General features: G+C 24.8%; 5 protein-coding genes across 7 annotated transcripts; 4 read left to right on the forward strand and 1 right to left on the reverse strand.

Moving 5' to 3' along the window:
- Nucleotides 1–352: 352 nt before the first annotated feature.
- Nucleotides 353–3,040, forward strand: LOC114132185 (uncharacterized). The gene is made up of 8 exons (XM_027997576.2): nt 353–1,057; nt 1,226–1,294; nt 1,397–1,435; nt 2,059–2,166; nt 2,222–2,328; nt 2,402–2,463; nt 2,544–2,653; nt 2,719–3,040. Exons 1-8 carry the CDS (start codon nt 956–958, stop codon nt 2,917–2,919), a joined length of 798 nt encoding a protein of 265 aa, XP_027853377.1. The 5' UTR covers nt 353–955; the 3' UTR covers nt 2,920–3,040.
- Nucleotides 3,041–4,313: 1,273 nt separating this feature from the next.
- LOC114132180 (elongator complex protein 2) lies at nt 4,314–12,212 on the forward strand. Its single transcript, XM_027997571.2, has 12 exons — nt 4,314–4,613; nt 5,375–5,564; nt 5,869–5,985; nt 6,111–6,338; nt 6,503–6,760; nt 8,562–8,767; nt 8,838–9,011; nt 10,164–10,341; nt 10,464–10,610; nt 11,043–11,208; nt 11,325–11,837; nt 11,939–12,212. Exons 1-12 carry the CDS (start codon nt 4,473–4,475, stop codon nt 12,090–12,092), a joined length of 2,472 nt encoding a protein of 823 aa, XP_027853372.2. The 5' UTR covers nt 4,314–4,472; the 3' UTR covers nt 12,093–12,212.
- A 92-nt stretch (nt 12,213–12,304) lies between these two features.
- LOC114132177 (uncharacterized) lies at nt 12,305–16,948 on the forward strand. Of its 3 annotated transcripts, XM_027997569.2 has the most exons (6): nt 13,873–14,401; nt 14,647–14,734; nt 15,575–15,665; nt 15,738–15,993; nt 16,074–16,274; nt 16,436–16,948. In XM_027997569.2, the coding sequence occupies exons 3-6, from the start codon at nt 15,582–15,584 to the stop codon at nt 16,690–16,692; spliced, it is 798 nt and encodes a 265-aa protein (XP_027853370.1). In that variant the 5' UTR covers nt 13,873–14,401; nt 14,647–14,734; nt 15,575–15,581; the 3' UTR covers nt 16,693–16,948. The 3 variants fall into 3 exon arrangements, with proteins under 3 accessions (XP_050066849.1, XP_027853370.1, XP_027853369.1); XM_050210892.1 differs by lacking the exons at nt 13,873–14,401; nt 14,647–14,734 and adding an exon at nt 12,305–12,471; XM_027997568.2 differs by lacking the exon at nt 13,873–14,401 and having other exon boundaries at nt 14,648–14,734; nt 15,474–15,665.
- Nucleotides 16,949–17,197: 249 nt separating this feature from the next.
- On the reverse strand, nt 17,198–20,898 carry LOC114132171 (syntaxin-10). The gene is made up of 4 exons (XM_027997561.2): nt 20,404–20,898; nt 19,526–19,731; nt 19,247–19,341; nt 17,198–17,541 (listed from the first exon to the last, which is right to left on the reverse strand). Exons 1-4 carry the CDS (start codon nt 20,464–20,466, stop codon nt 17,465–17,467), a joined length of 441 nt encoding a protein of 146 aa, XP_027853362.1. The 5' UTR covers nt 20,467–20,898; the 3' UTR covers nt 17,198–17,464.
- A 90-nt stretch (nt 20,899–20,988) lies between these two features.
- On the forward strand, nt 20,989–27,522 carry LOC114132170 (DENN domain-containing protein 2A-like). The gene is made up of 10 exons (XM_027997560.2): nt 20,989–22,599; nt 22,702–22,830; nt 22,945–23,062; nt 24,202–24,395; nt 24,481–24,702; nt 24,818–24,960; nt 25,519–25,674; nt 25,929–26,124; nt 26,192–26,428; nt 26,972–27,522. The coding sequence occupies exons 1-10, from the start codon at nt 21,625–21,627 to the stop codon at nt 27,215–27,217; spliced, it is 2,616 nt and encodes an 871-aa protein (XP_027853361.1). The 5' UTR covers nt 20,989–21,624; the 3' UTR covers nt 27,218–27,522.
- The last annotated feature ends 286 nt before the right edge of the window (nt 27,523–27,808 follow it).

The raw sequence follows: 27,808 nt of genomic DNA on the forward strand, positions 1-27,808 counted from the left end.
CATGAAAACAATATTTTGGGAGAACTTGCCCACTTTCATAATAGCAAATACTATAAATTATTCATAGTATATTTTGATAATACTAATGGTAGCAACTAGCAGAAGCAAGAAACAAATAATAATACAAAAGTGAATAAGTGATGTATTGAGTAAACTCGAACCAAATTTGGACCAAAGAATATTACCACAGAACAAATTACCATAGATTATATTATCTTATAATATTATGCATATTTTGTTCTGTGATATTACGTATATACCACGGACTAAGATATTACCTTATGGGTATATACCACCATGGACTAAGATATATTGTTCTGTGGTGGTTACAGCTTGCTGTAGATAGATTACAGTCTACAGTATATACAGCGGCCGTGGTGGTGGTATATACGTCCGTGATTCTGATTAATAAAAAACAATATTTGGTCTTATCTTGTGGTTAAATGTTAAAATTAAATTCCGATTTTAGAATTGTTAATTTTCTATTTTTTGATATGTAAACATCCAGGTTTTTCCGTTTTCATTCGTTCAGTTCTTCAACTCTTTGTCCCCTAACCATACCGCATGTCTGCCATATTGCGTAGTCGGCACTATCGTAGGGACTTTGTGTTAGTTGTTATTCATTACATTACTTCATTTATCATTAGTCAGCAATCAGCATACGCCGTACTGCTACCACAGAATTGATAAATGCTACAGTCGCATTCCCTAGTGCAAATCTTTATTCAACAGTATTAATTCTTCACCAATTTTCTCTAAATAACGTCAAACCAATAATCATTAACGTCAATCACTGCCACGCGGATATAAGATAAACCGTTAAATTGTCTTCGTGTTTAAAACATCAAACCTAACATACCTATACCTATTTATACATCCATTAATTTTTCGTCCAAGTTAATTTAATAGTTATTGAAATATTTTGTTAAAATAACTAACCGACACAAACCTGATCATGTCTAACGTTTTTGTTACATTTAACATTCGCTGTGAAAAATCATTGATTGAACTTAAATTAAAAGAACCTACTGAGATATCTGGATTCATTGAAACGCTGGTAAATAAATGTAGTTATTCATGCTTAACAGTTGTATCATTATTAATCAAAAATTTTATTACTACTTTTCGATTTTACTTTTTTATTAGCTTTTACTGTTTGTAGCATAAACAATAGCTTAACAATTTATTTACCTAATTTTAATTAATTTAATATACTATTTTATAGAAAAATGAATTAAAATTAGAGGAAACAGATGAATTAGTGATATTGTGTCCAACATTTGAGGGAAATATGGTAAGATAATTCCAATACATTTAATATTTTAATCTGTTATTTTTAGTTAACCCTTTGACCACTGCATTAAAATATGACTTAAATAACATATATTTTTTTTAGATGGAGCTTCAATCAGATGATGATATTGCATTTTTAAAGGTATTTTATGTATTATTTGAATTATTAATATAAAATTATTTTATTTGGCTCATAAATTATTAAAGTTAAGTTATAATTTTATTTCATACGAAGCTAATTGTTCTCATTATTTTTTACCAGTTTTTTACTACTGTAACTGATGAAGTAGATTGACATAAACGTTCTTCTTTATCTCATCTACTTCTTTTAAAAAATTGTTAAAAATTAATTTTAATCAGATATTTTGCATTCAATTTTTATTACATAAAATTGTTATATCTTTTTGTGTTTATTTATATAATATAATCATGAAGTATTAGTTATTAATTTAAACACTATATTATTATTATTATTATTATTATTTAATTTTATTTAAATGTTTTGTAACTTTTTATAAAAAAAAATATAATTACCTGAGTAACAGAAAGCTACCTGTTAAAAGGATAATAAAATTTGTATGCATAAATAAACTAGTACTAGGTATAGAAGTATTATATTATTATAATTCATTTTTATAAAGAATTTTTAGAATAATTGTTTTATATTAATAAAAATGTAATATGATTTTATGTAATTATATTTATATAATTATGTGCTTTACACTGAATTATTTACTAATTAACAGTATAATATATCGATTATAGAAAACAAAACTCTCATATAATGCAATAACCAAAGAAGTTTACTGCAATGTAGAACTTGTAGTAATTATAATTCATAAATTGCAAGATGACACAAACTCTCAAATTATGGTAATATAGAATTTTATTTTATGACTGTTAATATTAATTATAGTTTGATTTTCAGAATTTATCGAAAAAACTTGACAATTTAGCTTCTAAAGTTGATAAAGTATTAGATGAATTTAACAGTAAAATTGATGAAAATTCAAACAGTATTTTTTCCACTCTAAGGTATTTTAATAAATAGATAAATACTAGCTAATAGTTTTTATAATCAATGATACACTTTAAAATATATGTGTAGTTCGATTTTGGCTGAGCACTTGCAGATAGATTCTAATTCCAGAATTTCAAAGAGTTCTTTAAGTAAGTTTGAAAAATCGTATGTGGTATGAAGTTCAAATGTTTAATTTCTTAAAATAAATGTAATAATTATATTAATTTAGATGAAGGAGACTTTAAAGAATCAAAGCCCAATGTAGAAAATGTACGTCAAAAAAAAATCAAAAAGGATAAGGAAAAGTTGTCATCACCAACTACTTCAGGGTCTAATAATGTAAAGTTACAATATAATTTCTACAATAATTAAATTAAAATAAAAACTCTTATTAAATATTTCAGAATTCATCAACTGTGTCCGAAAACATAAAATCAGATACACCCAAATTGGCCCCACGTCCTGTACCTAAAGATATTGACGTTTTATTAGAGATGTTAGTAGCAGATGGATTTACCAACACAATACAGAATATTATAGTATTGAAGAGATTTAATAATGATTACGAAAAAGCCAAAAGTTATTTAAAATCATCTAGTGCTTGAAATCAATTGTTATAATTTTTCTTATAAATTGTAATTCATTTAAAAAAAATTTTAAACATTTATTTTATATACTTATCACCTACTTTGTACAAGGAAAATAAAAAAATCTGTGACTTGTTAATGTTTTTGAATCTACAATCTTAGATGAGTATATTATAGTTGACAAATTGTGTTGTGACAGCTGCACTATTTCCTAAATATCTGGTTGACACCTGACTAGTGTTGTGACTGTTGTCAGTAATGATAATTAATTGATTCTGTGATCTTATTATAGAAATATTTTTTTTTTTTTGCCATGGCTATAGACATATCCATTATTATAGCTGTGCTATTTACTCATTATCTAATAACTAAAAAAATACTTCATTCTTATATTTATTCTTTATGAATACTATGTTAATTTGTGATATCATATGCATTATTATTTATTTTGGAGTATGTTTATGGTCAAGGTTTTCTAGTGGTATATCATTACAGAAATTCCATAAGTTAGGGTTTTCTGTAGTTATAAATTATAATTTGTTTTTATAATTAAATATTTGCATTTTTATTTTTTATGCCACTTATGACTTAGGAATGTAGGAATTAGATAATCAATGAATTTGATGTCTTAAAGATCCTTTTGCTTTTATTTTTAATACATAGTGGTGCTATGTTTTATTAATAATTATAATTGAAATATTAAAAGAATAGAAATTTCAATGTAAACGTACTTTTAAATATTAAATTAATTTAATTTCTATATAATTTAAAGTTTATATTCGGTAATGTTCCAATATTCGACCTACATCATAAATTCCTAAACATAAAACAAATTAATTTCATACATTTTTAACTTCTCAATGTTGTCAATAGCCATATTGTTTCAGTCTTCAGACAATTAACATAAGTTTGTCAATATTTGTCTATACTTAATACGCTAGTGGCTAATAAAAAAAAAATGTCTGGATTTATTTAAAAATTAAAACTCAAAGTTAGTTACAACAACAGTTGTGTTACAAAGTAACACCTTTCTTTGAATATTTAATCTTGGGATAAATGCCAATTAGTAGGTACATTATGATAAATGAGCATGACCATTACCACGATTAAAGATAATCTTATCTTTAATCGTGACCATTACTCATACTTTGGAGTCAGCAATCGCCATGACTCTTTAATAATATTAGTGTAATTCATAATCTCGATAAGAGTATTTAGTAATTAAGTAATTAACACAAAATAGATGCAATTTCATCTATTCTATATTTCTATGAATGTACATTCATGCTCAATCATTTTTTCCATCTTAACGAATTTGATATTGTTATCAATGTTATCACCGTTAATGTTATCTTTCGTATCAATAGCCATGATAATAACTAAAAAAATATCTTTGAACACGTGCTCCATTAGTATTTTTTTATCTATCGAAGTATGGACTATTTACATCTTTTACATGGTGGCAAATTAATTTTATTTCAAATTTGTACCTGATCGTAATTATTAACACTAGTTACTGTTATAATTGTTTTAAATTTTTGTGTATTGTTATTATTTTTTGTTATAAGAAAATGAGTACATTTGAAAAAATTAAAACAGTGTATGTGTCTTCAGCTATAAACAGCACACCAAATTGCTTAGATTGGGGTGTTAATGGATTGGTTATTTATGGTTCTTGTAACGCTATTCATTTATATGATCCTCAAATAACAGTAAGTATATTGAAAGGATAGTTAAAGTTTTTATTTATAACGTTCACTCACATAGTTTCATAACTTATAGCATAGTGTGTTTGACGACTATATTACCTATGTAACAAGTAATCTTTTAGTTGTATAAAAATAGGTATCAAAAACAATGACACTTAAAAGCAGTGACGGACTATGAAAAAAATGCATTCTTTGAATTTCTTTTGTCTAGGATATGTTGTTTTTTTTTTTAATATAAAAATGAATGCTTAATTTTAAGTTTTATAGAACATATCGCACTCAAATTATTAATTACTAAGCATAACTAAAAAAAACTCATTATACTCATATTTTACACTTTAAAATAGAAAATAATTTTTTATTTAAAAAAAAAATATATGTTTTTAGTTTTGTATCAAATAAATCACTTCTTTAATAATGTTAATAATATCTTTAACATCAATATTATTCAATACATTTTTTTCTACAGTTTAAACAGGAATGCCTCTAATTATTATTTGTATGAACATCCTATGATCTTCTAGAAAAGATCCCTGTATCCCGTTGACATAGTTTGTCACTGTTGATAAGTTCTTACTACCTAAATGATTTATTTTATTTAAATGTATTTTTAATACATATAGCTTATATTTTAATTGTTGAACACATTATTGGTCACTTCAGTTTAATTAATTATTAGATTGTTTTGAGTACAATAGATAATTAATTTAAGCTGAATTTTTAAGAAAATTAAAAAATAAATATAGTATTTAATATGATTTCAGAATGAATGTGACGGACGAATTATTTCTTCATTTGTTGCACATACAAAGCGTGTAAATAGTGTTAAGTGGGTACAAAATATAGACAACTGTTGCCAACAAGACTTTGTTTCTTGTTCAACTGATAATACAGCTATATTGTGGGAAGATATTCTTCTTACAGGATCTTATAAAGCCTATGAAAGACTAATAGGTAATGTTTCTTATAGCTAATTTATATAAAATAATAGATATGGAAAATGGACAAATTATCCGTATTAAAAAATTAAGTTTATAGTGGTATTATGAATGTTTATTGATTATATGAACCTCTTGTTTTATAAATCAGTTAAATATTAGTTAATTATTGTTTAACTAAGTTAGGTAATTGATTAATATATATATATATATATATATATAATAATTTTAATAAATATGATTGGTTTTATTTTATTTATTGTAATGAAATTTAATTTTTCAATATTTTAATATACAACTTTTTAATAATTTGTATTTAGGACATTCTGATGTCGTTACAATAAATGATGCCATAAGACTTGCTAATCAAACACTTATTATTGTAACTGCTGCTGGTGATTGTACTGTTAAAGTTTGGATTAAACACAAAAATGAAAGTAAGTTTTCTTATTATTTAATGTTCTCTAAAAAGTTCACTTCATCATTAAAAAATCTACAATTGTTTATTAAGATTTAAATGTATCACTTTTAAATATATGTACTGATTAATTTTTTTTTTCAGATACATCTCAATGTGTTCAGACTATTGATTTTGATAGTATATTATGTTTGTCTCTAAAAATTACATTGTTACCCAACACAAATTGTCTTCTATTAGCATGTGGTTTATCAAATAGCAAAATACAGTTGTATATGAATGATTTTAGTAATGGTGATTCAGTGTTTGTTCCTAGCCATTATTTAATAGGCCACGAAGATTGGGTTCGTTCTTTAGATTTTATATCTGAAGGTAAGTACTGTGTTTGATTTACAATTTTATAAAATTGTTATAATTGTTTTGGATGTATGATCAAAGATAACCATTTACGTAATATATATATAATATATAAAAACATGTTTTAGTCTAATAAAAATATATGCCCTCTAAATAGCTTAAATAAAATATATTTTTAGGTAATTTAGGGAATCTACTTCTAGCAAGTGGTTCTCAGGATTCTGTAATAAGATTATGGAGATTTACAATGGAAGAAAGTTATAATACTTGCAAATCAAATAAAGAATTAGATGATACATTAAAATTAGAGAGTAAAACATTTAATGTGACTAAACAAGATGGTTCTGACTGTAGTTATGTGATTCAATCAGAAACTGTTATATCAGGGCATGATGGGTGGATTTATGGAGTGCACTGGAAACCTAATTTTTGTACAGGTAAATTAAAAAAAAGTAAATTATAGTTAATTATGCAATGTTTCCCAATTTATAATTCACTCATAGGAAGTAAAAGCATATTATAAAATTAAAATATTTAACTATATATTATGATTCTTTCATCAGACAACTCAATTTTATTTTTTTGAATGGCGACATATATTTTTAAACAAACTTTTTTTTAAAGTATTCCAATAAATGAAAAGTTAAGTAAGTGAATATCACTCACTATTCATTACTTCCTTAGGTATCGAGTGGATCACTTTTATAGGGTTGTTAAATTTGAAATCAATTATATAATATCATGTTTACAAAAAACTATTCTGATTTAATATATGTAAAAGTTCTTAAGTTCCCACGAATACTTTTTTTTAATCGGAACAAAATAATTAACATACCATAGTTTATCGTTTAATTTACTAATTTCATCCAAATTGGAACCGATTGGAACTTAAAATGTTTAATGTCTATAAAATATATTGTCTTAATACATTTTGTAGATCTTACGGTTTTAGTATGGACTATTTAGGAAGAATCTTGTATTAAATTTTCAAACTTCAAATGCACATAAAAAAGTTGTTCCTTCGTGCTTTAATATTTCTATACAGCTATAAGAATAATTTTTGTGGTATTTCATAATAAATTCTCAAGAATTTTGACCTAGTGAATAATTTTTTATTTACATTTATAAGAAAAAAAAACTAAAAAAATTAAAAATTTCTTATGCTTATAAATAGCTAAAAAAATATTTTAAATATTTTAAAAATTGTATGGTAAATAAAATAATAATATAAACATTTTTGATCAAAATTTCACGTGTATACGGTTATTCGTTTCTGAGTTACCATAAAAAAACTAATTTTAATAAAACTATATTGATTTAATTGAAAATTGAATTTGTATAATAATTCTTATTTTCCCCAATTATAAAAGTAAATACTAGGGATTTTTAAGTTTAACCTCCAAAGTACATACTAGATCCAATATATCCAAAACAACCCCCTTTTTGAAAATCGAAGCATTTTATCGATAACCTAAAGTACATCCAAAATACATACTAGATCCAATATTATATCCAAAACCACCCTCTTTTTGAAAATCGAAGCATTTTATCAATAACCTATCATAAAATCATAGAAAATAAAAAGTACTTATCATAATTAAATCAATACATTCAACATTATGTTCAGAGTTTAAAATAGACATTTGGATGAGTAGTTACTGAGTTATAACTTATAAGTATTAAAAGCTTAGGTGAGCTGAGTAGTAAACTTCCAAAAAATATTTAACTTTATAATATTAAATTTAAAATGTATGTTATAGTTGAAAAAAATTTAACAATTTTAACAATAAAACAAAATCTGTTAGCCAGGAATTTAATGGTCATTTTCTGTTATTCTAATTAAATATTTTTAGTGCCAAAGCTTAGTGTACATAATAACATAATAATTATCATCATGTTAGTCTATACAGTTAAGGCATACAACTTCAAAATCCATTTTTGAAAATAGTGAAATCTATAAAAACTAAATTACTAAATAAGTTTCAAATATCAAAGAATGTTATTGTATGAAATGACAACAACTTTTTTTTCTCAGACATAACATAATATTATACATATTTGATAAAATAATTTTATTTTCTTATTTTCATTATTTTTTTTTTTTTTTTTACAATTTGTTATAAAAAATAAAGAAACAAATTGATTTTCTTAAGAAACAGCCAAAGAATGTTACAATTGTCTTTTTATATGAAACCAGTAGGACACTAAATATATTATGTTATTTTTATTATATTTCAGAGAAAAAAATGGAGTTACTTTCAGTTTCTATGGATAAAACATTGGCAGTTTGGGCCTATGATGAAAACAGCGGACTTTGGGTTGATTTAATAAGATTAGGGGAAGTTGGCGGTAATACATTAGGGTTTTATGGTGGGAAATTTTCTCCTGATGGCAATAGTATTTTAGCTCAGGGACACAATGGATCATTTCATCTATGGACAAAAGTATGCTATGAAAATAAATAGTGAAAACTAGTTAAAAATTTTCTATTTATTTGACTACTTTAAACTCTAGAATAATAATGGCAGTTGGACTCCTGGAGTCACAATTGGAGGTCATTTTGGATCCGTTGAGGATATTACTTGGGATCCAGAAGGCAAATATATTGTTTCTGTAAGTTCTGACCAAACTTCTAGAATCCATGCACAATGGTTGAAATCAAAACCAGTTGAAAATGTACATTCTTGCGTAAGTTATTTTATATCCAATTATTAATTTATTTCATATGTTACAAGTAAAACACATATATAGTCTATTCAAAATGAGATGATGGTTCAGCAGCGACCAGTTTTGATCAGCTGCAAGTCATACTCTCCCCATAAGCATCGATCACGTCAAGTGCTACCATGGAACAAAAGCCATGCCCATGCACACAACTTGGCCGCCGAGTCATAATCTCATTTTGAATAGACTATAGTCATATTATACTTGTACATCTTTATTAATTATGTGAAAAGTGTTAAATTCAGATAAAAGACCAGACTAGTGGCTCAAACATAGAAATGATTAGTATTTATAGATGTAATCATAAGCGTGCGCACGGAGGAGGCAGGGGAGGCGGTGACTGCCTCCCTGCGAGATTTTCTGTTTCACCACTATCTTATAATATACCTACAAACCGGGAGGGGTTGGAGTCTGGACCTCCTTAGCTAAGGTATTGCCTCCCCTGCCAAGAAGACCTGCGCACGTTTATGGATGTAATTTATAACTTACCAGAATTTTCTTTACTTATACCATTGAGTATAGATAGTAGACTATCTAGACTCAGACTAACCATAAAACTTGTCCATTGTTGTGTATTGATCTCCTTTCCATTTACCAAATCATATCAATCAGAAGTTGGTCCACAATGACCACTGGGAGGTATCATTGATAATCTTGTTTATTTAGCGATAGTAGTGATTTAATCTAATACATAATTCAATATATTTTTTTTATTCATTTAATCAATGACATATTACATTATGTTAACAATAAAAAAAACCACTTATATGTACTATACAATAATATAATCAATGCGACGACACAATGCATTTGTTATGTATTTTTGTGAGCCACTGTTTCATACATAATCAAGGAATAGGAATGGAAGAACACTCAGTATCGATGTGCGGATTATGTCGTTCTCATGTAGGCTTGATTTTATATAATTTAACTTTCTTATATTGCTTAATGCTTATAAGCTTTAACTTCTCAATAGAATATTTTTTAGCTTTACATTTGTGCTACTAAAGAAACTAGTCTTGAATGAATAGTACAATCAACTTAATTCTTAAATTACATATATAAGAAGTTTTGACAAGATAAGTTCTCAACAATTTAATATAATATTTGTTTTAGAATTGGCATGAAATGGCACGACCTCAAGTTCATGGATATAATATGTCTAGTGTTGCTATGCTGTCGAGTTTAAGTTTTGTATCTTCAGCTGAGGAAAAAGTTATTAGAGCATTTCAAGCACCTTACAACTTTTTAGAAAATATGAGTCAACTATCTAAAATTAATTTTGACTCTGTCGGTAAATATATTTTTATTGTTCAAAATATGAATCTTTTATTTTATATTAATATTGATTCAGTTATTTATTTATTTTATTCAGTAAAATAATATTGTACATTTGTACTATAAAATATTTTTAAGATATCACAAAATGTCCACTTGGTGCTTCTGTTCCATCACTTGGGTTATCAAATAAAGCAGTGTCCGAAGATGACTGTAAAAATAATACTAATCAACCAAAAAAGAAAGATTATCCTGAACATTATTTTATTCCTTTGTCTTTAAATCGTAAGTATCTTAAAAAAATTTAAAATATACATGTATTTTTTTGTGTCACTTTTAGTCTTTTACTATTATTACTATTATTTTGTATTTATAAATTAATGTAAATTATAGTTGATTGTATTTTTTGTATTATTAGTAGTAAGAAAGAATACAAAGATATTTAATAGGATTTGAGTTATTAAATATTTATAATTAACAAAAAACATAAGTTTTAAAATAATATTTGAGGGGGATTGATACGTCTTGATATTCTTCAAAATATATAAGTATACGCATAGATTTATTAAAAAATGATTTATTTTTTATATTAAATTTAAGGACATAGTTCATTGTTATATCCCACTCATTTCCAATATAACTTGTAGTTTTTATATATATTTTAATTAATATTTTAAGTAAATTAAACTCATTTTATACAATATTATTTTATATTAGAACCTCCTACTGAAGAAGATTTAATTCAAAATACATTATGGCCTGAAATTCAAAAACTTTATGGTCATGTTTATGAAGTTTACTGTTTAGCATCTTCGTCTAATCATAAATGGTTAGCTTCAGCAGCAAAAGCAACATCTTTAGAGCTGGCTTCTATTATAATATGGTAATTAAAATGAAATTAATTATATAATAATTAATTATATATTTATATATAAAATTAATTAGTACAAAAATTAAGAATATTTTAAAAACTTATAGAATCTAAATTTTATTCTTTAGGAATACAGACAATTTTCAACTGGTACAAAAGTTAGAATCACATAATTTAACTGTGACTCAATTGGCTTTTTCACCAGACAGTAAAAATCTTCTCTCTGTTTCACGTGATCGTACTTGGTCATTATTCGAATATGATGTAAACACAAATTTGTTTATTATCAAAAGTAAATCAGATAAACACACTGGTATTCATACAAGAATAATATGGTGTTGTGCCTGGACTCATGATTCTATATACTTTGCAACTGGATCCAGAGATGGAAAATTAGTAATTTGGGGTCAAAATGACCAAAGTGTTGACAGTAAAATAACTTATTGTGCCAAAACTAATCCTTTAATAGTATCAGAAAAGAGTTTTACAGCTGTAGCCTTTGCTCCAACACTAATTAGTGAATGTAAAAAAACCTATTTTTTGGCTGTTGGTGCTGATTGTGGAAGTATTAGTTTATACAAATGGAGTTTGGAAGAAAAATCTGTTACACCTTGGCTTAAAATTGCTGATTTAATCAATGAGTATCCTTTTCCATAAGCTACATGCTAATAATTCATAGTATACATTTTGTAAATCTGTTACTTAAAATTCATATTGTTTCCTTAAAAACCTACTATTTTAGATTTGGACATCATTTAACAGTAAAAAGAATTAAGTTTCAACCATTACTGTGCAAGACTGATTCAAGATACAGAGAAGGTGTTCTACAAATGGCATCTTGTGGTGCAGACATGATGGTTAGAATTTATGATATATTTTTAAAAGATTTTCTTTAATTGTATTATTATGTAAATTAAATTAATTTAACAGTTAATCAATTATTGTTATGTGTGTATATATATATTATGTATGTCTCAAATTAATTAAATATTAATATACCAACTTTTTCAACAAAATTGTTTTACTTGAACTTGGGAGTTTTTGATTTATAGTTCTCAATTTAAGTCATAACTTTCATGTAATAAATTTAGTTTTTGTTTAATAGCATGCCATAACATAGACGTCTATAACTTGTTTGATATATGTTTCTGTGTTTGTTTATATTTTATTTACAGTTAAATTTATGAATATTGCATATTGCAAGTAATATGTGTTATTTAAATAGTTGGTCTATAAACTATAAATGAGCCCTTTCTTACCTCAGGGAGTCACAGAGTATGTACACCTATGTTCATTATATTATATAGTTTAATGTTCCATTTTACTTTATCTATACAAGCTCTCAGACGATTCATTTTCTGAGGTTTTATTTTTGATTTGAGACCAGATTTCACTTAAAACCACACTAAGTTATACTTTATCTCCATTCTTACAATTATTGGTCATACTCAGATTTTATGAAACAAGCACTTTTAAAGTTATACAGGTAGATGAAAACAATTAATTTTTATTTTATATTTAGAAAATATGTTTATTAAAATTATAAGCAATAACTGGAAATCATACATCCACAATAGAACACTTTGAACCCGAGAACCTCCTCCCCCCGTAAATATGCCACTGACTCCGCGCAACACCTTGCAATCAACTATCGAATATCGATACATCGAAGAATTCGGGATTCCAGAAAACATTTTTCGTCGAGGCGGGACAGAGAAGAGAAGAAAATTTCCCAATCATTTTATTTTACACTTTTAATTTCTATAACGAATAAATTATAGATTAGGTGAAAATTATTTATGTAAGTGACCTTTTATTAGCAATAATCGTCCCAGTAGGAACTTTTCTTTAGCCCTTGCCATGTAGTTCACACGAGTTGTCAGTACTCGGTTGTCACTGACGATTCGTTAAGACGTCACACGAGCACTTGTTTCACGCAGATGGTGGAGTTATGCGACTCGTCATGTGTTATGAGTCAAAGGGGACAGACGTACTCTTTTTTTTATGTATGTCCTGCTGTTCTTAAAAATATTGTTAAGTAGGTACATGAAATTGTACTTTTTTTTAAATTGTATAGGTTAATTCATGTAAATGATTTAAGATTTTCAAAATTTGGTTATTAATTTATATTTTATGGGTTGATGGCGGAGGCCGGAGGTTGACCTAATCTAATGCATTCCAATTGATCGGTGGCGTGATAAAATAATTTAAATATGTATTCTATAGTTTAAGTTTACTTTATATTGCTTAAAAATTTCAAAATATTTTCATTATAAAGACACACCAAATCACGTGACATTATAATTTAAAATAATTAATTTTTATAGTTAATAATAATAATAATAATAATAAAAATAAAAATAATAGATTAATCATATGAAAAAATATTTAAAAAGTATAATATTATGCATTAGACAATTACAAAGAAGGTGTTAAGTTATATAATGTATTTTTTTTATACTTTTTATTTGGTTACCATAGGGCATAGTTATGATTTATGATGGTTATCCATTTATTTATAGCTTATAAGTTATAATATTCTTATATAGTTTGACATTTATATAAATTTAAATTGTCACCTATTGGTCCAACAGAAAAAAACATTTTCATATATGATGTATAACATATTAATGTTTTGTATTTATGTAACACGATTTGGCGAATTGTACTATTTCAATTACTAAAATTAGTTAAAATAGTTAAATTTTAATAATTTAAATGCAAGTTTAATAATTTAAAATTAAAATTAACTTAATTTCATGACAAAGTAGATCTGCTTTGTCATGTTTAATTTAGCCAATTTAGGAATCCCCATCGTTATCATAATAGTAACAACCATTACAGGCTATTTCAAAATAATAAATTTAATATCTATTTATATAATTATACAATCGTCAAACATAAACATTACTAATATGGCAATATAGTATAATATTGTAGTTATTGGTTAATATAATAATACTTAATGCTTAGTTGGCAGTTGCATAGATATAGATCAATCGCCCATCAGTATATTATTAAATTATTTAAACTGTATACAATATTAGTAAATTACATTTCAATCTTGCTATTGTCGAGAAATTCGTATTCTATGCTTACTATTAATTACTACTTTGTGGTATTTATTTTTATACATTATACATAAAGTACTATAAAATCCAAATTCCACCAAACTTCTAAGACCAAAGTGGTTAATTGACATCGTTTATCCCTTTATAGGGCATAAGAAAAATATGAAAAAAAAAAAAATAATAATATTTTAAATCGTAGAAAAAAAGCTAAATAGAGAAAAAAATTTAAAAATAAAGGAATATATAGTATACAAAATTCTGAGTTTAGTGATATATTGACATTTTCTTTGGCGCGCTCTATTGGTGAATTACTGAAACAGAACCTTCAAGATTTTATTTGTTTTGGTGGTAAATATATATACCGCTGACCTATAATGGGTTATGTACTTTTAAAGAACAATTAAACATCTACTGACTGTTCTGTTTGTATTGCTCCTTTGCATCTCAAAATATTAAACTGATATTGGGTACGTACATTAAATTTATTTTTTAACGACATTAGCCATTAAGTATAAGTATTTACCATATCTATAAGTTAATACATAATAAGTAACTTTATTGTAGTTTTTTATTGAATATGGTAGGTGTAGCGTGACTACTGACTAAAGTGGGTATGCATTTCGGTATATACGCAAACTAACATAATATGGTCACAAATCACGATATAGAATATGACTTTTGTACATTGATATAGTACTAAACACATGGAAAGAAACCTTATTTTAGTACTATAGAAGTTAAATTTCTAAAATGCTCATGTAGGTACCCAAATTCGACTATTGCAAGTATTCAATGTGTTATTTTGTTAAAGTATATGGGTAATTTCAGTTTAATATCCCATTATTTTAACTTAGCCTTATTTTTTTATTTTGAGTTTCCTAACTCCTTGGCCTAAGAGAATAATATTCAACCATAGAATATTACTCAATGTATCAATTTGACATGGTATAAAGAATATGCTTCAATCAAGTTGAAAAAACAACCAAATAAGTGTAATTTTTTTTTTATTTATAATTTACTTGTGAAGAATTTTATTTTATTTTGTGATAAATATTTAATATATTATTAATCCACAGACACGCAGAGAATTGATATGTTAAAATAGTATTGTGTTAATCATACAAAATTGTTCTGTATTTTTGAGTATTAATTTAATAAATAAATAATGTTATCAATCTATTTTATTAATAATTTAATACCTAACAGGTTTTTAGATATACGAAAATATTGAATTAACACTTGATTATTTTTTGCATGCATTCATTAAATTTTAATTTTGGTTTTATTATGAGCAATGTTAATTGTAGCTCAATCATGAATGATTATTCTATTGAACCAGTAGTTGATTCAGAATTGTACGAAGTTGAAGAAATTAGACATTTGTATGATCTTTTTGATGTAAGTTTTAATGACAATTTATTTCACGTATATTAATGGTGTTAATGAATCAATTAATTGAAATAATTTCAGGTTATAAGTGTTCATAAAATACAAAATCCACTGCTCTGGGGCTTATACACATTAAGAAAAAATGAAATGGAAATAAATAATAAAAATATAATAGTAAATGAATGGCTTTTATATCACGTTACAGCCACTAAAAATGTTCAATCAATTGCTGAAAATAATTTAGACTGGCGCTTCACAAGTCGTTGTCGATATGGTAAAGGTGTTTGCTTTTCATATTGTCCTTTGTATGCCAACAGATATGCATCATGTGCTCAAGGTAGATAATTGATACATTTTGTTTAATGTAACCAAATTAAATTTTGTATTTTCATTACGATATATTTAATATCAAACCAGGATCAACTTCTGCAGTAGATTACGATGAAAATATAATGGATATACTTATTAATATGGGTTTTCCAAGAGAAGCAGTTAAACGAGCATTATTTTATACTTACAACCAAGGCTTAGAATGTGCAATCAAATGGCTTATGGACCATATCACAGACAGTAATTTTGCTGAACCTTTTGTTCCATCCAGACATAATTTTAATAGTGGTGAGTTAATTATTATTACTTTTTATAGTGATTAAAAATGTTATAATAATATAATTTTGCTTAATAGTGTAATATATTGTTTAAATATTTGTTTATGCATTTATTTTTTTAGTCATTCTTGTCTTATATTAATTTATTTTATGATCATTTTTTCTTTTTAGAAATTTCAATTGAGCGAGCATTTATAATTTGTCGAGTTTTAGTCCAAAATATCAAAGATGTCAGTGTCAATTATCATTTAAATGTTATACCTAATATTTTTGATACTGCTAAGTCAACAAATGGTATGGTTTATGTAAAATTTAATGATTACGAATTTTATCCTCAATATATTGTGTATTATAGAGAACATAATTTATCTCAATATTCTGATCCATATTCATGTAATTTTAATTATAACTATTGTGTTGATCAATGATACTAATATATTATAAATTAACCATTTCTAAATTTATTTTGTATTAATAACTGTTATCTATTTAATTTTAACTGTATTTTGACTTATGCATATTAATAGCAGAATATGTATAAAAAAAAAAATCATGTATCAAGAAATTTTTGTTTTCATTATGATGTACCTATCATAGTTTATTTTACTAATTTATACTGAATAACAAACTCTAGTTATTAAGTGATGTATGATTTAAATTAAATAGTAACAAAATAAAAGTAATATTGTACATTTTTATGGTATTTTTATTTGTAGAAAATGTTAGAATAAGAAGATTTACTATGCGTATGACTATTAGGTAAAAATACCCTGTAATGACCTTGTGAATGATGGTTCATGTTATTAAAATATTAAAAGATTTATCAAGAAATTTATCTACATTAAATACTAGTATGAATTGAGTATCACGTAAAAATAGGGAAGGTGAAAGGTAGAAAAGATTTAAATAGTACATCAAAATATTTTTTACAAATTGCTGAACAATCAAGAACAGTTTATTAATTCATCATAGATAATAATATTATAATATTGTAAAGCTATAAAATAAAATATGTATATTCAAAAAAACAATAAATTAAGTGATAATAGTATAATATAATTTAGACTAGATTCTTGAATATTAAAATGTAGGCACATATGTCACATTTATCATAATAATGTGTTATATATTTAATATGAAAAGTAAATATTAAATAAATAAAATCAGTCTTTTTTACCAAATATAATATTTGAACAAAATTTATAAAATAATTAAAAGAATGATGGTTATTATAATAATACCAACTAAAATTCCAATTGCCATCCATTGTCTTCTATCTAAAACATTAAGTAAATTGTTAATATTATACATAGTAGAACAAACAATCGAGATAAGTAATTGTCTAACAATAAAATAATATATTTTATTCTAATCAATTATTATAATATTATAATACTACCATTAATTTAAAAAAATAATACTTTAAGCTCTAACAAAAATATGTTATTACATAGCAAGTTAATTATTTTTGTTACACTACAAACTGCCCTAATTAATGATTTAGTGAAAGGCAGTATCTACAAAAATGTAAATCTTGGGAAAGATTTTTTGCTTTTTAACAAAATTATCCAACTATATATTTGTATCTGTAATTATTGTAATTTACCGCATAAATCATTCTAGAAAAATTTCTTTATGTTAAATCAATTATTTTTATCTTTAATTTTTTGTCCACATTAAAAAGACAATGGTTTGGGATTTATAGCATTTCCATATTCATCATAAATGCAGTAAAACATAGGGGGATAATATATAGTAATACAATTTATAATACAGAGAATTCAAATATTTTTTAGTTATGGTTTTGGTTTTGGTTATCATATCAATGGCTCACAATTTGTATGGGAGATATATAGGTTGCTATTAATATTGAATTAATATGCAAATTTATGATAAAAATATATTTTGTACATTTCAATCACATTTTACATAGACAAATGACCTAGCCATAATGACCATGTGTGACTAATTAAGTGATGTGTTTAGTACGACTAACGTAGTGTTAGCATAAAAAATAATAATATTTAAAGCTCATTTTAACAGTCTAGTGCAGTGGTTCTCAACCTTTTTTGGTTCACGGCACACTATTATGTATCACAAATTTCCACGGCACACTCATGCACTTGACAACCATAACTTCGCCGAAAACTGTTTTCAATATTTAATAACATTTCTCGCGGCACACCGGTTGAGAATCACTGGTCTAGTGTTAAACTGCAGTGAAACCTGTAATGGACACTTAAATATCTCAGTTAAAAAATATGTTCATAAAATACCAGTACCAAAATTATCTCTTCGTGGACATAATATACTCGTATACTATGTATCTACTATCCAAAATGTTTAAATTAAAATAGTATATTATCTTTTATTTAATATATTGTTCATAGATCTTTATTTTAATTGCTTTTTTATTTGATACTTAAATGAAAACTTATTGAATAGATAATATGAAATCAAACGAATGAAGAAGTGTAGAAACAAATAAATAAAATATAAAAAGATGCAATTAGGTTATCCATGTTAGCATGATTTCCATTCTGAAAATAAATGTGTTATACATCATATATAATTAATTGAATAAAAGGATTCAAGAAAAATGCTTCAATTATAAGGCATTTGGTATTGTACAAAGCATTTTGATTAGTCAAGGTTTATACATTCCCAAAAACTTATGACTTGGTAAGTCAGAATTACTCATCACATTATTATCAAAATTATTGCTTTGGTTATGTGTTATTGCAAGCTATGTTGCAATACTTTTGGGACATTCGAAAAAAATTAATTTAAGTGTAAGACATAGCAATATCTCTATTTCCACACCAAGTGATACCATATAATGAACCCTAAGACCTACATATTTCTTAAGATTTAATGATGTACTTATAATTTTTTTTAAATTTTAAAAGTGAAAACCAAAAAACATTTAATAAAATACCTAATAATATACTATTATAATTATATATATATTATTAAAATTACCATCAGACAATTGTAGAACTTGTGCTACTTTTTTCGATACCATATCTAATCTTGATTCTGTTTTATCTAATTCAGTGCTTAAATTTTCAAGCATTCTAAAAAAAAAAAAAAATAATAATAATAATAAACATTAATTTATTAAATAGTTATTTAAAAAAATTTTGTTTCTATCAAAATCTGAATATTATGAAAATGTAACAATATTAAAACAATAGTTTATGTAAAATTGAAATTTAGTCCAAGTCTCACTGAGAAATTTATAATTCAAAATTTACTTACACATTTTGATGATCTAACTCAACACTTATATCTTCTGAAACATTTTTCAAAGTTTTTACTGAATTAGATATGAGGTCAAGTTTATTATGTTGATTGTTCATCTTATGAGAGTGTGAACTGAGCATATCAGCTACAAATGTTGATGTGCCTGGGCGGGATGTAAATAACACATCATCTGGATCTTCAGTATCTCTTTCTAGTAAAGGCTAATACAATAAAAAATGATTTCCAAATAATACATTCAAAAATAATGTACACTGAACATTGCAATGTTTTTATAAAAAAATATATTAAATATAATAGCTTGTTTTAAATTTGATATATACTCTATCCAGCTAGAAAACGCGCCTTGAACCGATTAAAATTGGTTTTTCTGCGCATCCCCAAACGTCACACTGCCGCAGGGAAACCGGTTTCGATAGCAGGGAGGTACAGGAGGATGCGCATAATTGGTGCGTTCTCTCGCTGGACAGACTATAGGTACAGTCATTTTAATTGTTTGATGTAAGTAAATAACTTACATTTTCAAACATAATTTACTTATCTATTACCTAATTGCATATATGCCATATGGCTATACTTTTAAGGTATTTTTTTTTATTAATGAAAATTTTTTGAGGAAATAAATTATATTCTTGAATAGTATAAGAAAACAGCAGACAATAATTTTGTTGGAATGTAAAATTAAAGTGTCTAATGAATGTTGACAAATAAATTTATAGCCATTTAAAGATCATTAATTAAATTTTAATTTCATTATTTTGTAAAATAGAATAAACTTAAATAAGTTGTCTTTATTCCAAAGGTATTTATATTAGCTTACACCATTAGATCAATCATCTTTGAAATAAGTTAAGTTTTTATGAATTTAATCTTACCTCACTATCTTGAGTTCCTGAGTTTAATTCCCAGGAATAACCATTTTTTCCTCTAGGCATCATATTGTTTTGTATGTTATTGTAATTGTTGAGGAATTTAAAATTTAAAAAAAAAATTTAATATTATCAAGCCGATAGATTACATAAACTTTTTTATATAGAAATGTTAATTAGAGTATGTGATGTAGATTATCGGTAGTAAGTACACACAAGCGAATAGTAGAATTATAATGATGGTTTAACTATAAAACAAATAGATTATAAAATATAGAGTAAACTACTCACAATAATAGTGACAAAGGTTAATAATTGACAAAATGATTAAAGGATAAAGGAAATTGTTCGAGAAAACATATTACATAAATGTGATAAATTATGGAAAAAAAAAACGAGAACAGGTGGTCAATATGTACACTTAAGGAATAGTCTATGATAAAAAATATCTATTATCATTTATCTGTAAAAATAAATGCACCACATATTCACATCATATTAATGTGAATCTGTTCTCTGATATCGTATCATTGAATAAAATTAACATACGGCCCAGCATCAGCTTGCTGCAGCTGCTGCAGGCTGTAGTTGTAGACGACGTGAATCGTGATGTATTTTTTTTGTAGTCATCGCTCTAACATTGACCGGTTGTACTCGGATATTAAAATTTAAAGCGGTAACAACCTAATAGACCATAATATAGAATGAATGGTAACAACAATAGTACAATGCGCCGTGCAAGCGAACACCGCACAATAATATAATATTCCGAAACCGAATATTTGATAATGTATAAATAAATATTTAATATCATAAAAACTTGTTCATATTTTTTTTTTTATATATGTATATAACTAAAAACTAATGATGTTGCGCTGATAATTGTTGTTAATTAATAGCTAATAATTATTATCATACAGTGTTTATTAATAAGTTGCGCGTTTCATAATTCGTTATTATTGGTATAGATTGAGAGTTGACAGAGTTCAGTTCACTCGTGTGCACTGTGCACTATAAACGGTGTGTTCGGCGTACGTGGTTGATGATTGCTATTCATAATAATTGTCCGTGAATCCGTGAAATAATAATAAAATATAAATATGTAATTGTTTTTTGTTTTTTTTTTCTGTTTTCTTTCAACGAGTATTTTAAATTATTATTATTATTTTTTGCGTAACTTAATTCGTTATAAAATGTGACATTTTCTCCGATGATATTACCAAAACTATGAATGAAACGAACGTAGTTAATGTAGACATACTGACAAAACGATTCGAATCTTTTCAAAGTTCTAAGAAAACCGGATTGGATGACAAAAGACGACACGAAAATAATGCGAACAAAAGAATTATTAAAAGAACTCCCGCGTTTAGACGGGATGTAAACATTTCGAGAAAGCTAGTAGTGGATCATTCACAGGCCGTGGTGGTAACTAATAATGTGAAACAATTTAGTAATATAATTATTTCAAATACTAGCGATTGTAATAAAATCTCATCTACTGATTCTCATAGTTATAATAAGACTGACAGTTTAAATCAAAAATTATACCTAGACACATTTGTAAAAGATGATAAAAAAAAACCTGTAACTGACAAAAAATCTCTCATAAATTGTTTGAAAAAAAAACTAGAAAATAACAATACTACTGGTTGTAAACCAAAAGTACTTAAAAAATTTATTGAACTTCCATTAAAATCACAATTACCAATTGGTCCGCCTCCTAAAAAGCCACCAAGAACATTTGCTCATGATAAACAAATAGATTTAGATCTTCCTAATAATTGTACAATGGAATCTCATAAAATTTCTAAATCTGATCCAAAAGCCATGTTGGAAAAGCTAGAAAAGTTTGTAACTAAAAATGCTCATACATATGGACCAAAAAATGAAAATATTACTGGACAAGATTGCAATTCAAATATAAGTTCTAAGAAATCTAATTTATTCAATTTGGCAAAGTCTTTGAATCATTTGGAAAGTGATAAAGTTTATAGTAATTCATTAAAAATACGTCATACAGATGAACAGAATTATTTAACTAGAAAATCATATAATGAAAATGATACAGAGCACATATATGATGAACCAATATTCCTAAAGCCTAATTCAAGGCTAAACAATGATAGTGTTAATAATTGTAATACGCTTATTGGTAATGATCGGGTTTGTGATTCCGATAAATCTAATCTACATTATATGGTAAGTTCTGAATAATAATTAAAATAATAATTGTCCATTTCTAAAACGTTTATCATACCTATAAATAATATTAAATCTATATTTTTATATGTTTATCTGTAGTCCACACCAATTAAAGATTACAATTCTGAAATTAATTTGAAAGAATCTGAACCATATTATCAAATCGATACTACAGATGAAACTGATTCAAAAACAAACACAAATATGACTATGAGTCATAAGAGAAAAGTATTATTTTATAAAAATGATTTAATTAATATTAGTTTATATTTTATAATTTGTACTTAGTTAAATTAATTTATAATTCTTTAATTAACCGTTAATACTGTATACTTTTCTAAGATTCAAATGTTAATGAATGAAGCTTATGGTACATTTGTTAAAACTCAAGATGAAAGTGATTCAGAATCAATTTCTAATTGTGAAGACAGTTCTAGTGGTTCAATAAATAATCTAACGGGTAAATAAATAATTTTATAATTATTTTTATTCCTTTATAGATATATACATTTTCTTTTCTACAGAACTAATTTTTAAGATAAATAATAATATGAATCCTTAATAATTATGTAAGTTAACTATAATAAATACATATCTTCAATTTATTAGACATGTGATTATAATAATATTTATTGTTTAATGTAGGTACATCATTTTATTTTTATTGGGCCCCTATTATAGGTCACATAATAAGCCGCCTAAAGAACTAGTAGATTACATTAATGTTCAATAAAACTGCTTAACTTGGTATTATTGATCCAATTATAATTTATAATTATTCAGCTTATATAACTTGACATATTAACAATAAATTTCTATATGAATAAGCCCAATTGATTTAGAATTTTTGTCTTTAATTTGTATGTATAAATAATATAATGCATAGAAAGACATTTACATTGGGTCAAAAATCAAAATTGCTAATTACACTATCTATTTTATCGAAAAATCAATTTTAAAATCTACAAAATAAAATTGAAAATTTTGTATTTGAATTTTAATATCATGTTTAAATTATATCACAATTTTAAATTGAATGTTTAAAAATGTCATCATATATTTTTATATATTACTTTGCTTTTTAGCTAAAAATATATTATATGAATCTGTTACAAGGTTATCATTTATTAATAATAATTTTAAAATTACTTTAAAATGTTAAGATATGCAAGATTTTTAATGTTACTTTGATCACAAGTATTAAAAATATAATATACCTTGTGTAAAAATTAGTTTATGATTATGTTCATACCATCTATAAATTTTATTATATTATTATTTAGAATAGATTGTAACATAAAAATGAAGTATTCTACTTCAAAACTGAATTGAATGATTTTTACTGCTACAGTTTCTTTTAAATTATTTACTAATTTACAAAAACATTTTATTAAATCAATATAAATATAATTAGTTCTTAAATTATATAATTTTTCATTAAAAAAGTATCTTAATGAAATTTGAATTTATTTTGTAATTTAATTTTTAATATTTTATTTACTAATTCAGGAACTATTCTATAGTAAATTAAAAGTGTACAATTATTTACATAATTTTACTTTTAATATAAAGTTATGTATGTATATATATTTTTTTTAGATAAGAATATTAGTGAACAAACATTAGAGCGTAAAGGGTATCTACGGAGAGTTGCTAAACAAGTAGCAACATCAACATGTTCAACTATTGTTCATGATAAAAATCATCTATTTCAAGCACTTCTATTAATTGGACTAGACTTAAGTTCAACTAAAGAGAAATTACCTTATATAAAACACAAATACCCTGTACAAGTAATTGTTGTGGTTAAATAGACTATAATTATTTAAGTGTTTTTTAACAAATATATGATCATTAATATTCATTTTATATGCTCAGGCTGAAATACCAGACCAATTTGAGAATTTGTGTTTTCCTGATGCACATGTTTGGCCATTTACTGCAGATGATTGTAGAACATATTCTTTAACAGTTACCGATGAAAATGGCCGTCGTAATTATGGGTACTGTTATAGAGTACAGCCTGAAGGAGCTGCCTATTGTTTACCATTAGTGTATTGTATATATTCTTCAATTAAAGCCAACAGTTTTTACTTTAAGGCATGTATTTAATATTTTCACTGTATATTTTAATTAGATTATTCAACAATCTAATTTCAAACAATATCCACCAACCTATATGATATAAATATTTATTTATTTATTTATTTTATAGATATTACAAGAAATTGAATCAAGACATGGTTTATCTGAATTTAATATGAAAATGTTTATAAAACTACTATATGACCAGCCATTTCCTGAACCTGGTTCTACTATTTATATACCTCTTGAACCTTCAAGTTACAGTACTGAGCTGTAAGTGAATTAATATTTAGTAAAAGCTATTTTATTTTATTATTTTAAGATGAACAAGACATGTCATGTTTTGAAATATTTAATAACTTAAATAAATAAATAACACTTAAATTATAATTTTTTTTAGTTGATACAAACTGTTTTTTTTCTATAATTCACTAAAAAATTTTAAATTATAAACTGTTATCTCTATTTTTAATATATAATTTAAATAAATAATAGTTTGCTTAAAATATTGGATATATTATGTACTTGGTGGCTTATCTCAAAAAACTCATTAAGTAGTTAGATGTATACAATACTACACAATTTTTATTATAAATTCTTCATTTATCTGAAGTTTAAACATTTATTTTATTTTCTGGGCCTAAAACTAATTATGCTAAATTTTATAAGTATTAATCATTGTTTTAAAAATATTATTGATTTAAATTTGATTTTTTTCAAAATACTCTATTATTATTATTTTCATTTTTAATGTTTATCTGTTAAATATAATGTATATAACATATACATATGCATATATATTTTTTTAAGTATTGAATTTATATTTTCTAGTTCTATTAATGGAGAGCTTCATATACCATTTGATATTCTACATGATCAAGATGATTTACTAAAACTTTTACACATTATTAAACCAAATACATTTATACAAATGTTAGCTACTATGCTATTGGAAAGAAAATTGATACTTCTCAGCAAATCAATAAGGTAATTAAATATATTAAATAATTCAGAAATGTTTGATGTTTGAATATTGATAAATCATGTATAGTTACAAACTTTTTGAAATCTTGTATTAAATATTTATATAGTATTATATTTAATAAAAAATATTAAAATTCAGTTTTAAGTAAATTTGAGTAACTTTAATTTGGTTAGTAATTAAAATTTACTAAATATATTTTTTAATGTGTACCTAATACTTGATTTTTAAATTTCTTATTTAATTATTTTTTTTATAGTTTGTTATCAAGTAGCATTGAAGCTCTTACATCTTCCTTATATCCATTTACTTGGCAACATACTCTTGTATCAGTTCTTCCTTCTCAAATGGTATCAGTTGCTGATTTTGTACAAGCTCCAACGCCATATATCATTGGTTTGTTGAAAACAGAAAATCAATCAGATATATTCTCTCAATTGAGTGAAAATGATCAAGTAAATACTTAACTTATATATAGATTTTGTATGTTTTTTTTTTCAAATAATTATATCATTTAATTAGGTTTTCATTTTTGATTTGGATGCTAACAAAGCGTTGCGTAAAGTAAAAGACGAATATAGTGTCCTACCATCAAGAATTGCAAAAGGTTTGAAAAATGTTATTGGATTAAAGGTGGAGTTAGATCAATCAACTAAAGCAGTTCTAGCATCAGAGTCTCTTATAAGATTGTTTGTGGAACTAATTGGTCATTATAAATCTTTTATTCTACCAAATGCAGAAAATAAATATCATTTTCAGGTATTGTTGATAAAATATTTTTCTATTTTTACTTATTTTACGTATTTTCTTTTCATTACCTCCTCCGAAAGAAACTATGTTAATAAATCTTGTATTATAATACAAAACATTGAAATAATTATTATTGCGATACATAAAATAATTCTGAGAAAAGTTATTCTAATCGTTGAACAAATTTTAAAATAATAACTGTTATTATTATTGATGATTATTGGTACTAGATACATAATGATGGTAATAAAATTAATATTTTATAGTAAATTTAGTTGTTTTTCTTAAAATAAAAATAGTATTATCTACTCTTAATTTATATATAAATTATATTTTAAAAACTATATTTTTAATTTATATATTCTTTAAACATGTTTTTTAATTAAAAATAAATAAATTATTCAATACAAAATAATTTTGATCATTATAAATTTTAACAAATTTAAATCCATAATTCTTCTATACATTTTGAATTATTTAATATACATTTTGAATTAGAAACAACTTGTTACTTTCCATTTAGAATGTAATATATGTCTTATTATGTTCCAGAAACAATTTTTCATTGATGCTGGTATTAATACTGCACATAGAAATTTTTTGGAATGGTTTACAGAAACAGCTATGTTTACGACATTTTTAAATAATAAAATGCATAGCAATATTGACAAAAAAGATGTGTTTGAGTGCAGATGTGATGAATTTTCTAGCGAACTCAATAAAATCAAACGTAAATCAAAAACTCTTCAATCTATGAAGGCAATAGGTGATCGCATTAAAGAATGGGCAGTTTCATGAATCTATTGATACTATTAATTAATTGCCTTACATCTGTTTTATAATGATAAATTTTAATTTAATATAATTATATATATTAACCAAAGATCAAGATTTTCTAAAAAATGTTATATGTATAAGAAAAATAAAAACACTGAATAGTATTACTAAAATATTGATAATTTTTATATTGTTTGTATTATATTACCATTCATTTGTTAAAAATATTTCATTGATATTTATTAAATTGTATTTTTGCTCATATGATTAACATAGTGTATACTATATTATATTAATACACTATATTATTTTGTGTTCTTTTTAAATATGTGATTTTTCTTACTGATAGTTAAAATTAATTATTAAAATATCTCCAATGATATTATATTCTGTATTGGATATAAAAGTTAACCTTTTTTGCAAAAAGTTATAGAATAATGAATTAACTACAGTACCAAGAATGATTTTAAAACTATTTAACACAAATTGAACTTCAAACTTGCCCATTTGGCATTAGAATAATTTTATTTTAAAAAACCCATCAATCTATATTACCAAAACCATTTTTCAGGAATTTATTCAAATTAAAAAAAGTTAGTTATAATATTCTGA

This window comes from Aphis gossypii, chromosome 1 (assembly GCF_020184175.1).
Source record: "Aphis gossypii isolate Hap1 chromosome 1, ASM2018417v2, whole genome shotgun sequence".
NCBI classification, from domain to species: domain Eukaryota; kingdom Metazoa; phylum Arthropoda; class Insecta; order Hemiptera; family Aphididae; genus Aphis; species Aphis gossypii.

Coding starts and splice junctions, on each gene's coding strand:
- LOC114132170 (XM_027997560.2), top strand. CDS start 21,625: ATGAATGAAACGAACGTAGTTAATGTAGACATACTGACAAAACGATTC. Junction 22,600..22,701: donor AATCTAATCTACATTATATG/GTAAGTTCTGAA, acceptor GTTTATCTGTAG/TCCACACCAATTAAAGATTA. Junction 26,429..26,971: donor AAAATAAATATCATTTTCAG/GTATTGTTGATA, acceptor ATTATGTTCCAG/AAACAATTTTTCATTGATGC.
- LOC114132171 (XM_027997561.2), bottom strand. CDS start 20,466: ATGATGCCTAGAGGAAAAAATGGTTATTCCTGGGAATTAAACTCAGGA. Junction 19,732..20,403: donor CAGGAACTCAAGATAGTGAG/GTAAGATTAAAT, acceptor TTATTGTATTAG/CCTTTACTAGAAAGAGATAC. Junction 17,542..19,246: donor AGTTCTACAATTGTCTGATG/GTAATTTTAATA, acceptor TTAATGTTTTAG/ATAGAAGACAATGGATGGCA.
- LOC114132185 (XM_027997576.2), top strand. CDS start 956: ATGTCTAACGTTTTTGTTACATTTAACATTCGCTGTGAAAAATCATTG. Junction 1,295..1,396: donor CAACATTTGAGGGAAATATG/GTAAGATAATTC, acceptor TATTTTTTTTAG/ATGGAGCTTCAATCAGATGA. Junction 2,167..2,221: donor ACACAAACTCTCAAATTATG/GTAATATAGAAT, acceptor TTTGATTTTCAG/AATTTATCGAAAAAACTTGA.
- LOC114132177 (XM_027997568.2), top strand. CDS start 15,522: ATGCATTCATTAAATTTTAATTTTGGTTTTATTATGAGCAATGTTAAT. Junction 15,994..16,073: donor ATATGCATCATGTGCTCAAG/GTAGATAATTGA, acceptor ATATCAAACCAG/GATCAACTTCTGCAGTAGAT. Junction 16,275..16,435: donor CAGACATAATTTTAATAGTG/GTGAGTTAATTA, acceptor TTTTCTTTTTAG/AAATTTCAATTGAGCGAGCA.
- LOC114132180 (XM_027997571.2), top strand. CDS start 4,473: ATGAGTACATTTGAAAAAATTAAAACAGTGTATGTGTCTTCAGCTATA. Junction 8,768..8,837: donor CATTTCATCTATGGACAAAA/GTATGCTATGAA, acceptor TTTAAACTCTAG/AATAATAATGGCAGTTGGAC. Junction 11,838..11,938: donor ATTGCTGATTTAATCAATGA/GTATCCTTTTCC, acceptor CTACTATTTTAG/ATTTGGACATCATTTAACAG.